Source organism: Chroicocephalus ridibundus, chromosome 10, assembly GCF_963924245.1.
Source record: "Chroicocephalus ridibundus chromosome 10, bChrRid1.1, whole genome shotgun sequence".
Lineage (NCBI taxonomy): Eukaryota > Metazoa > Chordata > Aves > Charadriiformes > Laridae > Chroicocephalus > Chroicocephalus ridibundus.
In genome coordinates this window covers 21,555,847-21,571,218 of record NC_086293.1, presented here as the reverse complement: position 1 = coordinate 21,571,218, position 15,372 = coordinate 21,555,847, and the positions used below count along the sequence as shown (strand labels likewise).

General features: G+C 42.3%; 1 protein-coding gene across 2 annotated transcripts in view; it reads left to right on the top strand.

The window, feature by feature from the left end:
* CHCHD6 (coiled-coil-helix-coiled-coil-helix domain containing 6) overlaps window positions 1-15,372 on the top strand; it is a 115,580-nt gene that overhangs the window by 34,098 nt on the left and 66,110 nt on the right. The window contains exons 5-6 of one of the 2 annotated variants that reach the window (XM_063348319.1): window positions 1,929-1,949; window positions 7,398-7,481. In XM_063348319.1, coding sequence (XP_063204389.1) covers window positions 1,929-1,949; window positions 7,398-7,481 — 105 coding nt within the window. The remainder of the gene's footprint in view (window positions 1-1,928; window positions 1,950-7,397; window positions 7,482-15,372) is intronic. The other variant, XM_063348320.1, reaches the window with a different exon arrangement.

Below are 15,372 nucleotides of genomic sequence, written 5' to 3'. Positions count from 1 at the left end.
GCAGCAATATGTCCTACTGCATCTACACCTGTTTTAATTTTCCTGTTTCCATTCAGTGGAGTGTATCTGTCTATTCTTGGAGTAATAATTTTCCCCCCTCCTGAAAGGTGACAAAACAAAAGCCTTTGGCAGTACCTGCAGAAGAGATGCTCTGTGCTTACTGACAGCGTTACCTTTCTTAAAACTGTAATTCTGCTATTGTGCATTATATCTTATGGGGTATAAGGAGGACCACCTCTCAGTGATAGGGCTGGTTCCTTCTCCTTGCTCTCTTCTCAGCAGCTGTCCAGTGCCACTGAGTTAGTACCTCCTGTTCATTTTGTCATGCAAGCGTTTGTCCATCAGGAATGTGGCAGTTAATGCCTTAGGCACCCCAGGGATGACAGGTGTAAATCCAGTAAAGAGCTATTGGTGTGGATGACCTACCTGCTGAAATAATAACATGCATCATAAAGAGCCCTGTGTTCCTCCTGTCCGTCTGCTGAGGATGGACAGCCTTGCAATTGCTAAACTGAAAAAAACAAAACTAAGCACATCTGTCGTGATTGTAAAAAAAAAAAAAAAAAAAAAAAAAATAAAAAAAAATCAGCAGGAAGAAAAATGTTATTCAAATCAGGCTTTTGTCAAGATCAGTCAGTGATTACCGGTGAACACCTGTTGTGTATTGGTTTCTTTGGCCAAGGACTCAGTGCTGCTATATAAAACCTGTCTGCAGAAGGGGGGGAATTGGCTTCCCCCAGTTGAACAGTAGATGCTCAGTTCCAGCCCTCTCAGCTGTTGCAAAGGATGAGGATGGACGATGCACACAGCTGATGACACATCATCCCTCAGCTACCTGAAGTAGCTGCCCTGTGCCATTAAAATGATGGCAGATCCCATAAACATATTGCACTCCACCGTCTGCTCCCTCTGGCACTGAACTATGACCAAGAGGAAAGTTCCTCCTGCCCTGTCAACTCCCCTGAAATAAATAATCATAATAAAAAAGGCCAGCCTTTCTGAAGTTCCTGCTTAGCAAACGTGCTGCTGATTGAGTGTAGCCCTGAGAGGCAGGGAAGGCCTGCAGCCCTTGACAACAAATGAGAACTGTGGCTGCCTCATAAATGCCTTGGCTTCAGAAGGAGGTGGTTATGGGCATGAAATGTTTATCGTCTTGTACTTGCTTTGCTGCTGCTGGGTTACTGTGTTAAGTAAAAAGTAGTATTAGGTAAACAAGAAGTGATGCTGCAGCCTGCTTGTCTTCATACTTAAATAGGCTTGCTGACAAAAGAAGGAGCAGGTGAAGGCAGCTTGGATTTGGCAGAGGTTTGGATCGCGCACTGGAGGTGTGTTTGATTGCCCATGAAGGGGGATCTGGTTAGAAATCTGATCAGTCAACGGGCTTTCTGTTAGGAAGCACTCTTTGAAATTGTCCAGCAAAGATGATGTCTTGCTATGTAGGTCAGCTTGTGCATTCAAAAATGCCCTTGCAAAAGGATACTTGTTCTTTGCAGGTGATTTGGAAACAGCACAGTTGTTGGCCACCTCCTTTTGAGTACGTCCCGCGTTGCCATGTTCATTGGTGCATGATTCGGATGTCAGCATCTCTAACATTGTGCAGCTCTTTGCATGACTCCCTGAAACCGGCTGCTTTGAAGCTGCCTTCCCTTAGTTTCCACCCTAAAGGGCAATCCTGCAGCAGTCTTCAGGGCCTTTGCTTTCTTTTTATTTTTGGGGGTGCATGTGCTTTTGTTTTGCTTTAATAGCACGGTTCCCAATAGGGGACAGCACTGCGCTGTTTAAGATGCTTGTCATTTTTAAGGGACTCTTCTAAACTTGTCATCCTAAAAGCTATATTGTGCAGCAGCAGGCGGCCTCCATAAATCACTGATTTCTCTTTTTTTCTTCTCTTTCCCTTCCTTTCTCTCTTGCACTCTCTTTATTCCAAGCCTGTGGATTTGGACGCCTGGGTAAGCTCTCTTTTTTGTCTGGATCTTGCTTATTCCAAGTGTCATGTTGTTACTGCGCGCATACAGATTGTTATTGCTGAGCACAGATGCAGGATTTTATTTTCTGTCATTACATTTTAAAAGGTGTTCAGCTAGAAAATTGCATATTATTTCCTCCATAAAGATTTTCACTAGTTCCTTTTGTGTAGCTTACAGCTGCTGAAACCAAACTTGATCTGGTGATGTGTGTTTTGGCTAAGAGAGTAGCAGAAACAGGAGGAAATGAAGGTTACACCAGTGCTGCTTTTTAAGGCCATGAGTCTGCATCTGGGTTCTAAAACAAAAACAAACCCAGTCTCCTGCCTTCAACAGAATGAGAGAAAGGACAAAAAGCAGGCAATTTTGTAAGTCTCGCGTGTCTGCGATAGTGACTGTAGGTGACTCCAGAGGAGTGGTGATATTTCTGCTGATGCAAGTGGAGGCTGAGTCAGGACTCCCCCACGGTTACTTGTCCGGTACAAGCCTCTCTGTAAAGTTCTGCTGTTCAGTCTCAGACATGATGTGCGTAAGCTGCCTCTTGCTGTTTCGATGCTGCCCTTTCAGCTCTGCCTTTCCCTTTAGGGTTGGTGAGGAACATGCCAGTTAGCTAATTTTGGAGCTAGTTCTGTTCTTCAGTGCATTGCTGTTAATTCCTTCTTCTAGTCTTGGAGCCTTTAATAGCATTTGTTTTTCTCCCCTGCCACCTGGACTGCTACCAGGACTGGAAGAGACATGGGAAAGCATGAGGTATAAGAATTTGCAGTTGTGGAGTGTGGCAAGCTGAGGTACTCAGCCAAAACATCTCTGCTATGCTGCTGCAGAGAAGTTACTGGATACCTTTGGGGGAAGCTGATAACTCCTTTCAGCAAAGACAGGATGATGTAGAAACAAGGCATTTGATAGAGACTTTCCGTTATCCATGTAGCTTCTTTCCCTGGATTGCCTCTGACTGATTCTCTGGGCGTCATCTCACTAGTTTGGCTGTGACTGGTGAACGTGTTTTGCCAAGAAGATAAATATTTTTGCAATAATCTTGCCAAGTGCTGTGACTTGCCTTTGAGGAAGTTCTTTATAGATTGAGGTATGGACCTTTCCTTCTAGCTTGACTTGCCCTTTGCAGAGAGGGGGTTGGGGTGGGTTTTTTTTCCCTTCCAGTAGAGTCTTCTCCATGCCGTCTCCCCAAATCCCAGAATCCCAACAGGACTGCAGAGAGAGACAGCCTGATGGTAGCCGTCAGCTGTGGGCTGTGCCATTGCTGCACTTTATTCCTGGGTGCCACATTCCCTACTGTAATCTGACCCTGCCAAGAAACCCTTTTTTTTTTTTTCTCAAGCAGATTTCCTTCCTGGTTTTCATGTTTAACAAGGTGATGAGAAGGGACTGTGATTAAAAATAATAAAAATCTGGTGATGTTTCCTGGGGGGCAAAGCCAAAGCTAATCTGTGAATGGCTGTAGCTAGAGTGAAGCCCAGCTCCAGAAGATCAGTTGCACAGTCTGATGTGTTGGTTGTTGATGTCAATTCAGGACAGGGCTAAGAGCGTCTGGCTTTGTTCATAGAGAATGAACCAATAATATTTCATTACTTCAATTAAGCGGCTTGTGAAATATTTCTTTTGGCCTGCCTGTCAGCTGTCAGGCTAGTACTTGAATTCTTCAGTTGAGCCAGTGTGTAATGCATAGCTCTAGAGATTTGCTTCCACAGGTTGTTTCCAAATGGGTTACTTGGTAAAGGGAGAGGAGGAGGCAGGGAATCGCAGGTGAGTCTACCCTAGCTCTTTTCTGCTGTTCAAAGCAGCACTGAGAGAACCCAAAAAAACCTTTGGGTTGTGGAAAAAGTGTAAAGTTAAAACCTAGGAAGGACTTGAAAGAGCCCCCAACCAGTCTATGGATCCGTGCCCGTGGAAGCTGTAGTAGCATGCTAGTAGTGAACCTTCACTGTCCTTTTGTAAGAATGCAGTGCTTGTAACTTCTGACATCGTCACAGGGAATTCTTGAGTATTTCCTCAACATATCTTATACTTAGTTTTTGTACAGAGGACAATTGCCTATTGCATACGTTCTCTCTTGCAAATATGTACTGTCCCATGGTACTTTTCTAAGTTTTAGGTGGATTTGTGTGTTCTACAACTAACTACGCTGTTCCTCCCCTCCCTCTGTTTTTATTCTGCCTTCATACTTCTTGTACACCACACTCGGCTGTGTTCTACGCTACAGCTTCTTAGATGTCATCTCTGGGCTTTGGTCATCTCTTGCATGATATGTTCAAGCTCAGATGTAGGTTCTGCAGCGTGGATGTGAAATGCAACTTTCTAATATGTTATTTTCAAACCAGTGTGTTATCATGTATATCTTCCCTTCTCCTTCCTTCTTTAGTTCTACCGGCCTTTATGTGAAAAGTGTATCTGATGCTTTGTTTGGCACCTGCAGTCTCAGTCCCCAGTGAAATTGTAGTCATATCCATAGCAGCCAGTTCTGTCTGGGACATCACAGGCTTCTGCCTTTGGGTAGAGAATAAGCAGCAGGACTAGAGGAACTCTTAATAAATATGCTGTATTCATATAAAATGTCCCTTGCTGCCTAACCCAGTTTGAAACAGTGAATATTTCAAATGACACATGCTCTGACTGTACCATTCATACTTCAAACATCATCATAAAGTGTACTAAAGTTTCTAGTAATAACAGCTGGGGATAGAGGGAAACGGCAACTTTCAAGCAGATCTGTCACAAATAGAATGTTTCCCCTTATACTTCAATGCACTGAAACATCAGCAGCTCTTGAAAGCAAGCAAGGCATTGAAAATATGTTTGAGTTGCGAGTAAAAGTTTTCTCTGCACCCGCTGGTTCATCACATAATTTATGAGCCCTAAGTGGGATGTAACGGGAGATTATGGGAGAAATTACTTAGGGGGAATAATGGGGAGTATACTGAGGTCGTAGTCTGCAGTTAGGAGATCCCGTTTTGATTCTTTGACATCAATTTTGCAAGACCCTAGGGAAGGCACTAACAGAATGTCTGTCTGCTGCAGGGGGCGTTGGTGTGGAGGTATTATTCAGTGGGCACCCCAGCTCCAGTCTGGTCTGCTTGGGAGTCCCTGGGTTGTCATCAGGCAGATCAGCACACCTCTAATGTGTCTGCATCTCAGCACCCCACGGGAGACATTAGGTATTTGGATTGTGTTCCCTTCTAGAGATGTCAATCCATGTCTTGCCAGAAACAGAACACAGGCTCTTGCTCACCAGTATTGTTACACGTATTGGTTTTGTGCTTGCAGAATAGTCTGCTACTTTAGGAGAGTGGCAATGCCACATAATTAATTTATTTAGATTAAGCAGAAACTTTCTTGCATTTTTAAGAGTTGATCTTTTGACTCTTTTTTTTCTTTCTTTTTCTTGAAATACACTTGGCATCACAATCACCTTCCATCTGAATTGTGTAGAGGGGTCAGTACCATGTTACTCTTCTTTCTTTTCCTTGTTTATTTTCTCCTTAAGGAAATACAAATCACTTGTTTAGTAATCTGATTTTGTGGGCGTTATGCAGAAAATCAGCAGGAGAATCAGGTTCCTTTGGTCATCCACCAGACCACCCTGCCTTCTTACATCTGTTTCATTTCAGTTGAAATTGCTTAGTCCTTTTCTGTATAGAAGGTGGATATTGGTTCAGAAGGATAGTGTTGGTTCTCTTATCACAGAATAGTAATAATTTTGGCGCTTACAGAGTGCCCATCAGTACCCCTGTTGTTGCTGTGGTATCTCTTTGGTCAGGCTACATGTATGGGGCAGCTGATTCTCATCCCCCTTCCCATCCTTTTTCAGCTGGTTTGTGGGCTGGAAGGTACATAGCAGCTCTGGTGAAACCAAAGCCAGAGATTTTGCCTTTAATGGAGTGCCTTTGAGAGCAAGGGGATTTAGATGTGAGTCTATTGTGCTTGTGCCTTACTCTGGCCCTGTTGGCTGTATGACAAACATGGGAACCAAAATATTTCTTTTTCCTTTAAAAACAAACAAACAAACAGACACCACCTCACTCCCGCAACCCCCCTGTTTCATGTGCTCCTACTTCTTTTCTTGCTTGCTTATCAACTGTCCCTCACTGCCTAGCTTAAAATCTCTTCTAAGCCCTATTATACCACTGTATTTCCATCAGCGGGGGAGTAGAAAGAAGGAAATACACAGCAACTGGCTTTCAGATGTAATTTTTCTCATTCACAATGGCTGCTGGCCGTAAAATGACAGGTCTGAGCCCACGAGGATGTTTGTCCCAGCTGCTTAATCATATTGGACCAGCGTTTTCTGTGCTTGTACCATCATCATTAAAAGTTTAGAGCAATGCTGCTGGGATGCTATAGATTGGCAGGGTTTGTGTTCATGTTAAACGGACTAATAATTCTAGTTTTGAAAGGTCTTCCTGCCTGGTGATAACTTATGTGGCCCCAGAGATTTTGGGGTGGGATGGGGGAAGAAAAACAAGTGCCATTTTTCTTGCTATTGTTGCTTGTTATTTTTAAGCTTAAAAAGTTTGGTTCGGGTGCATCAATGCCGTGTTTTCTTAATGCTAGTTCAGTTTAGGGTTGGGAATGCAATGAAGTGCTGCTGGTTGTAAAGAGCTAAAAGGCAAAAGGCGCTGCTGTAATCACACAATTGGTCATTGTTTAGTTGATGACCAGGTTACGCTTAAGCGTGCGCTTGTATACCAAGTTTGCTCTTTTGGAAGTGTCACGCTTATACTTTGGAAGGTGGAAAAGAAATTCTCTGACACCCATCGCCCCTCCAAATTTGCAGCACCCAGCCAGAGGAACTTTGGGGGTGCTGGTGGTGTACGCACAGAGAGTGTGGAGAGAGTAATTATCAGGGTAGTTCTAGTTACGTGTGTAAAAAGCAAACGCATGGGCAGTGAGAATGCGTGTTGCTATAAAAACGTTACAACGTAGAGTTCTATTTTGGATCTTCCTCGTGATTGTGGGCGTCTCTTAAATCTTACAGAAGTTTTCTGACACTCCAAGGGGCAAGCGTTTATTAAGTGGAGGTTTTGGAGTTTATTTTTAAGGTAAGGCGAGGGACACTGAAGTGGAGTAATAAACATCAGAATTTGTGGAAGACAAAGTCGGGTAAGGTCGAGTTCTGAAAAAGGCAATAGGAAGGTGTCACCTTTCTATGCCTATATGTTTTCATTTAATAAGGAGAAATAAAATCAAGGCTGTGAGTTTGAGTGTGATACTAATAAGAGCATTTCAAACTTGTGGGGATAATCCAAAATGAACTGCAATACGACCGTTTGTAGTTCCCCCGAGAGGGATCCCGTACACCAGTCCCGAGCAATGATGTTTTTGGTTCCTTCCGGTCTGCATCCCATGTGCTTTCCTTGCACTCACACTTTTTATTTTTAATTTCTTCTTCTATTGATGGTCTTTTGTTCTTCTTCCCAGGCCATTGAGCTGCAAGGCAGGGAGGCCGAGCTGAAGCGGCAAGAGGCCTTCTATAAAGAGCAGTTGGCCCGCATTGAGAGGAAGGTAAGACTAAATTGGCTTTTATTTGTGGCCTCTGAATACTGATGGGATTGGATGCAGGTCGGTGTGGATCCAAAGAGCAGAGAAACAAGGAGCATTGTGCGGAAACCTGGAACTGTCAGCTCTCGGTATCTGTCTGCCCCCCACCCCTTACATAGCTAAGCGATGAAAAAGCTGTACAAACCAAATCTTTTGAACAACTTGCATTGGAAAGGTTAAGGGGGGGTTTAACTGGGTGATTTTTTTAATGAAGTAGTTCAAACTTTATTTTCTTTTTCACCATGGGGTTGAGGTGAAAGCTAAGTTCAAAAAAACAAATGCCCCTTTTTTTTTTTATTCCTTTTGTTAAAAATCCTTTCCTAAATTAAAAGAAAAAGCCAAACACAAATCTTGCTATAAATATGAATTAAAGTTGTATTATTAATTTTTCTCTGGGGAGCCCAGCAGTTCAACGGGGGGTGCTGCAGTGCACTGCCTGCTTCTTGCTGGATAAGCCTTTGAAATGAACATGATTTAAAGAGACACCGTCAAGCATCTTTTAAGCCTGAAATGACCTTTGAAAATCCATTTAGGGATTTGAATCTCTCCCCTAAACGTGGGATTTGCTTCTCTGTTTAATTGTTTACCATGATGAGTTTTTAAAAATTGATGCCATAAAAATAGGAGCAGCCATGCTGTTCCTTATGAACTAATGCGTTTTTCACTTCCTGGCAAAATGAAATAATGTTATAAGTAGTCTTTATTTTTTAATAAATGTAGAGAATAATCTTCTCCAATTTGAAGCAATTAGACCTCCTGACAGGGAGTTGCATACATCTGACTTGTAGTTGTGTTATGTGACTAAAAAGAAATGCAAACAATGGAAAAGGTGGGTTGTAAAGAGACAGAGAAATCAATCAGCTTTACTACCAACATGTAGCATGATAGTGAATATGGAACATGGGAAAATTACAGATTATAGAAATGGTCCAAAACTGTTGGCACATCCATTCCCTGCTACTGCATGATTGTCCATACAGCTTTTTTTTTTTTTTTAAGCCATTGATGGTAAAACGTGCCCATGAGCAATTTCACATAATACGATTTTGCAACACTTTAATCCATACAGTTCATTAAAAAATAAACTATTAAAACTACCACTCAGTGTTGCATTCAGATTTTTAAATTCTATTTCTAGATAATGGGGATTGTTCAGTGAAATTGCAAACAATCTAGCAGCTATCGTTCTAATTATCACAGTTGTCCATATGTTCATACGCAAAGGGAATTTTTGCAATTTCTTGGTCTCATGCTGTGTGCTTCTATTATATTCTTCTCTCCGGATCTGGTTTCATGAAGCAGAAACTGCAGGGAAAATTTGTATGTGTGTCTGTCCTTTGTGGACAGAGGAGTGGGGAGAAGTTTGTGTCCAGGCTGCGTTGTCCTCTTTTTGAAGTCTTTTGTTCTATTTTGTGTTTCCCTTTTCAGGTCTGTGTCCCTTGGTGCAGGGTAACTTTTTAAACAAGGTGATGGATATTTTAGCGCAGGATCTTCTCAGGGGAGTAAGGTGGCTTGCCCATAGTCCTATTCAAACTGCAGAGCTGCATAGAAACTGCCTTCTAGTTCTTACACGTACAAAAGCAAGTAGCTAAAAAGGACAGGTTTTCTTTTCCTCTCTTGAAACACTAGATAGTTTCTGACCCTTAAACACTAGCATTTTGCTGGTAATAAAACAGAAGAATGCCTCCAACCGTTAGTCTAGATTGGAGTGGGAGGTGGTGGGGGCTAGAAGGGAGAGGAGAGAAATGTACTTGAAACAGTGTAATAAAGCTTAATTGTATTAGTTTTGAAAAAGGTTTTCTATCTTCTCTGTGGATAATTTTATTCCTATAATGGTTGGAAAGATGGAAAACACAGCACAGAACAATCTTTTTTATTAGCTGTTGCTTTTATATAATTCTGCTTTTATTTGTTGAATACACGCAGACCTTGACGTTTATTTATTTATTTTTCCTTCTACTCTGCTAAAACCTTCCAACTCAGCCTTAGATATATATTTTTATACATCTATGTATGTACGTGTGTGTTTATATCAGAAAAACAGCTAGTGGTAAGGGGCTGAGGTGGGGAGGAGCTCTGAAATAGAAGTTTGCTTTCCCTGCTGTTGCCAGAGGGGATGGTCACTTGGACTGTGGTCGCTGCTGGGTCAGAGGTGTTGGGCTGGGAGTGAATGAGTGCGATGGCTCAGCGTAGAGTTAGAAAGCTGACATTTCTCCTAAGAATCAGGCTGTCAGGAATTCCCCCCTCTCCTCCCCTGCTGTGCCTATCTATTACCTCAGTTTGGCTTTGTCCCCACTTCTGCATGATAACAGAATTCAGCAGTAGGAGACTTAGAGATTTGTTTTTGAAGGATGTTTTGAATTGTTGATGTTGAGAACTAAGTACCTTCCTGGTAGCATGCTAAGAATAATTTTGTTATATACTCCTTACAATGTAGTAGCTGCTGCACTGAATGAAACTTGGAGACTGTCCTGTTTCTTCTGACAGTGGCCAGTTTTCAAAGACTTCAAAGGAATATGCCAAAAAAACCTCACCAAAACAAAAAGAGCCCCAACTTTTGGAGAACAACTTTGAGAAGAGTCTTCCTAAGTGTTGTCAGTCAGAGGCTGACGTGTACCCTGCTGCAAAAGAGTTTATTTTCATTCAGTATTTTTATTCACTGTAATGGAACTTGGATTCCTGCCATCGTTCTTCTACGTGTCTCGGGCGCTTTTCCTTGAAGCCTTGTTTAGCGCTCTGCCTCCAATATCATGTGGCGGTGTGTGCCACAGGTTAACTTACATACACTATAAATTCTCTCTTACCAGTTTCAAATACTTTTTTTCATTTCATATCTTTTATGTGAAAGAGATAAAAGGAATTCTCTTCATTATTCACTATCTGTAGACATCTGTTCCCTCCTTTACCTTCCCATTAAGCTGAGCAGTCCTCACCTTTTCAGTCTCTGCCTGTGTGAATAATTTTTTTCCAGGTTTCTCATTCTACTTGTTTGTCTTTGGGCCCTTTCCCCCTTGCGGCTCTGTCTTTGAGATGCAATGACTAGAATTGAACTTGGTAGTTCCCTTGAATGCAGCAGATTGTGTGAATAACATTATCTTTTTATTTTGTAATCTCTGAAAGAGTACTGTAATCTACTGGACAGAGCACAGAATTGGAAGCAAAAAACTGCTCATTTTCTAATAGCTGTTTCTCTTTGGGGAGTTTGAAACAATTACTTAGTCCATCTATCTCACTTATTCCATCTATATGATGGAATAGCTTATAATGGGAGGGCAAAGTGTTGTGAAACAGTAAAGCTATAGAAATGCTAAAAAGGCTTTGCCTTTAGTTTTGCATGAGATGAACTATGGGTGTACCTTATTTCAAATAGATCTTGAGAAACTCAGGTTCTCTAGACAATCTCATTAAAATTTTCACAGGAAAGGGCATGTATGAAAAAACAATTTCAGTATTTCGGCTCTTGGGGTTTTCGCTACATCGTCCACTAAAGCACTGGAAGAAGTAAGGTGGTGAGTGCAGCAGCGCTGTGTCACTGTGCTGGTCCTGACTGTGACCGAAGGTGGATGACCAGGGATGAACGTAGGATCAGGGCAAATATATGGAATACTTGCCCCAAATGCTTTGTTCATCCTGGCTGCTCGTCTTTGAAACTTTCCCGCGTCTATTTAATCCTCTCTGAGAGATGTGAATCAGAACCGTGCAGACAGTGCTCAAGATACAGGTAGACCGTGAATATATATGGCAGCTGTACGAGAACTACTGTTTGGTTCTCTGTTTCTTTGTGGTGCCTAGTGCTTGATTTGCACTTGTGACTTGTGTTCAGCAAGTGCCACACGCTACTGCTACTAGCAGCATTCAGCTATTTTGTGTGCAGATTTGAGTGCATGAAGCAGCGGTACTGGGATTACAGCAATGCTGTGATTTGTTGCTGGGAGGTGTTCTTCCCCCTGCGCCCTTCCTTATCAGTTTGTCAGGGCTTGTGCGCGTGTGCGGAGGGGTGGTGGGTTTTGGTCTGTCTGTGGTGTGGTGCATGGTTTTTAGACTTTTTTTTTTTTTAATCAAATTTTACTGAACAAATTCCTTGCAGAGGATTAGGACACTGGTGATGCTCCTGGTCTTCCTCGCTTTAGCTCTAGTAGTTGTAGTAGCTGTGTGTTTCAGTCTCTTGGGTTGCCTGTGTGTTTTTGTTTTGGAGTGCTAGAAGTATTTTGGTAATCAGGAAAATTACAGGGAATAGATCCTTTGAACTGACTGTTTCTTATATGACTGTGTGTAATTGCAGGATTTTGGAGCTGGTGGTACAGACATGCCGTTCCACTCCACACCTGTGTTTCCAGTGTGTGACTGTCTAATCTCCAATAAGTAATCCAGTAATGAGACCTGGCTAATTTGTTATAAGCGTTTAAACTTCTAACTCTGACTTGTTGGAGTAATTTTACATCTCATCCATGTAATTTGGAATTGTTTTACAAAAAGTGGGTCTTGTCTCAACTGTTTTGAAGGAGGTCTTGTACTGTAGTGTTTCTCTTTGTAGAAAGATTGAGAGTTGGGCCTAATAATCTGTAAGGAAAACCTTAGAAACACTCCATTTGAGAAGCTTAAGCTGATGTTCGTTCATGCATTTATATGTTACTGAGAAGCAGGGAGGGAGGGAGATGGCAGGAGCTTGGTATAAATACTTAACATATACTGCTCAGAGTTGGGATTTTTATTAAGGATTCCATGTATGCTTTGTCCTGCTTTCCCCAAATGGTAGAATCATCCTTTAGAAAGTATGATAAAGAAATGCAGTCTCTCCTGGAACCCTTTAGATGCCAGGAGATCTCACTTAGTGTATTAGCTGTAAATTTTCTCCCAAGTAAGTATTTGTTTGACTCCTTTTGCTATTTGGCCTCTTGCTGGCTTTAACCTGACAAAGGTGAAGGGCAGTGCTACAGGGCAGGAGAACACGGGCAGCTCTTCGGAGTAGCGCGGAACGGCAGAGAAAGGCTGAAGGTAATCCGGCAATGAAGTGAAACTCCTTACTCTATAGATGGATGTCTTGTCTTTGTTTGGATTTTCCTAAGCTCCGTCTCCCACGTTATCTTTTATTAGGTGGCTGTGGTCTACTGTCAGCAGTGGGTACATTAATATGCAACGTTTTTCTGCTTGTAGTTTTTCAGAACAGTAAATAGCACAAGAGGTATTCATAAGCTGTGGAGTATTCATAAGCAAGTGGGAAAGCAATGCATTGAACAAATAACTTTTTTTTAAAATTCTTATTAATAAGGTAGACTGCACCCTTTTCTCTGTTTAGCTTCACAAATCTTCTAATTTTGTGTGTGGCATTCACCTTGTCTGGCTCTTTTAAATTAATCTCCTTTTGCCCTTGCACTTACCATTTAATTCATATTTGTAAAGCATTTAGGATGTGTAAAGAGTGGGAGGCAAACTTATTTTTGTTTGTTAATCTTGTTGGTCTTGATCCTTCTTCTTGGAGCAGTCTCCCAATTCTGGTGCACCAAGGTCACCCCTACATGTGAGTCCACTGTCATTTCTATGCTTTTTGACCAGTAACTTGTCTCGCTAAAAATCTCTGTGGAGAAAGTGACAGCAGCCTTGGAAAAATAGCCTTCCACAAGAATATGTTCACGTTGGGTCTTCATGATCAATTTTAAGCAGATTCTGTGGGGCTGAACAAACTGATGTCACCTGGCAAAGGTGACAAGGGATTTCTGTCGAAGGGGATGGGGAATCAGTTCCCTGAGTTGGGATCCCAGGCCGTGTCTGTGTCCACGAGCCCTAGGGAGCACTCCCCTACCTTTGAAAAGCAAGTTGTGTTGAGATGTTACCTTCAACCAAGCCTTCTGCCCTCTCAGTGGGAGTTAAAGATTCAGCGCCCTTTTCTCAGTGAGTTCATCTGTCTTGACAGGTGTCACCGACACCATTTACTTTCTCAGTAAAACGGCCTGTAACGTCTTAGGGCTGCGTGTATAAGGGCTGCTTTGCCTCCAGTCACTGCGTGGCCAGGCACTAGCTTACTGCTCTAGCCACTGCTGTGGCGTACTCTGAGGAAGAACAGCTGGTGTGAAACCAAGTTCTGGTCTCAGAAAATGTGTTTCCCTTTCAAAAGTATCACTCGTCCCTGCCTTCGTCATCAAGCCTTACAATATTCCTTAGAATTTCCATTTTTTTTCTTACCTAATTTGTTCATTCTCTTCTCATCCCCTGCAAACCCTTCCTCCCAGAAAACCAGCAGGGCTTTCTGTGAACCTACAAAAAAGCAGTTTGCCTTTCAGGCCAGTGGAGCAATATAACGCAGCACCCAGTTCATCGAACTGTTGATTTAATCTTCTGAACACAAGAAGAATAATCCCCCGTATAGTTTTCTGAAAGAGGCTGATAAGATCCATCCTAATCATCCAGATCACGTCCCAGTGGCTTGGGCTGTCTGTCCGAGGCTGGGTGGATGTTGTCTTTCAGGTGGCGGTGGTGCTAGCAGCCTCTCAGCCTTTGATATTTCGAGAACTGCAGATTTTGTCCTGTGTGCGTGCTTAATTTCTGAATGGGAACAAAATGAAAAAAAAAAAAAAAAAAAGAAAGAACCTGAAATTGTCATCTGAACCTGAAATTATCATCTGAACTGCTCTGACCTCCCATCCTCTTCCTCTTTTCAGTTATTCACAGACATTAAGTGTCAGGCTGGGGGAGGAGGAGGCAGCACAGCATCCATAATTCTGTTTTTCTGCTGGTGTCCGTTAGGGCTGAACAGCATCTCGGGGAGCCTGCCTTCCTAATGCTCCTCCGTCGCCTCCCTGTCTGCGGGGAGCGGTTGCTTCGTTGTTACTGTTGGCCAACTGGCAAGCTGACTTCTAGTGCCCTGTGCTCAATTCAGCCGTTTAATGGCTGTTTTGCTGAAAGCTTGTAAAGTTTCGTAGTTAATATACCTCAGTACACAAGCTTTTAGAGATCAGATAAATTGATTGGTAATTTGATGAACTCAAAGAACATCTATAATAGGGTAAATAAAATGTGTTAGATGTCAGCACTGCCTCTCTGCCTTCTCTGCCGTGTGTATGTTCTCTCTTCAATATGTGTTGTCTGATGTACAGTACATTACATCAAATTACAGGCAGCCTCTATGCAAACAGCAACTAAGTGTTTGCTTCCTCTTCGGTGTGCCCGATTAGTGTAGAGATGCTTTTGCAGTCTGTGTGCTGAAGGATGAACTGTCAGAGCCTTGCAGTGATTTTCTTTCCCTGGCATTTAGAGTACCTTTGCAGAGGGAGAGAGTGATGCTTATGGGCTGCTTCGTCTTGGAGGAATCCATCCTCAGGCTCGACTTGTGAAATAAATGTGGCAATGTGTGGTTTGAACTTAGTGTCTTAACACTGCATTTAGCAGCTGAATTTAGATAACAATCTGGTATCTGGTCTCATCAGTGTATCACTATGAAGACTTGTTAAAGGCAGAACAAAAAGACCCAGAATGTGATCTTGTCTCTTTGTTAGAACTCAACACCAGAGTATTTGTCAAGTCTAGTCCAAAAAGAGCAAAACAAGGGGGGCTTTTGTCTTACTTCTGAGAGCTTTCCCCATTATCTGATATTTCTGATACCCTCCCCTGGCGTTTTTATTCAACCCAATTTTCCCTTCATTTCATTCATTTTTTTACTGCCTAATAGTTTAAATTTCTGTTTTCTCCCTCTTTGTGCTGTTTATAAGCAGAACGGTATTTATAAATGCGTGTATATACAGGTAGCACTGTTACCAGTAAAACCAGTGCTACTTTTCTAATGGAAAGCAGTGCTTGCATGCACATATGTACATATATATGCGTGCACACGCACACACTGTCTGTCTCTCACCTATTTTTA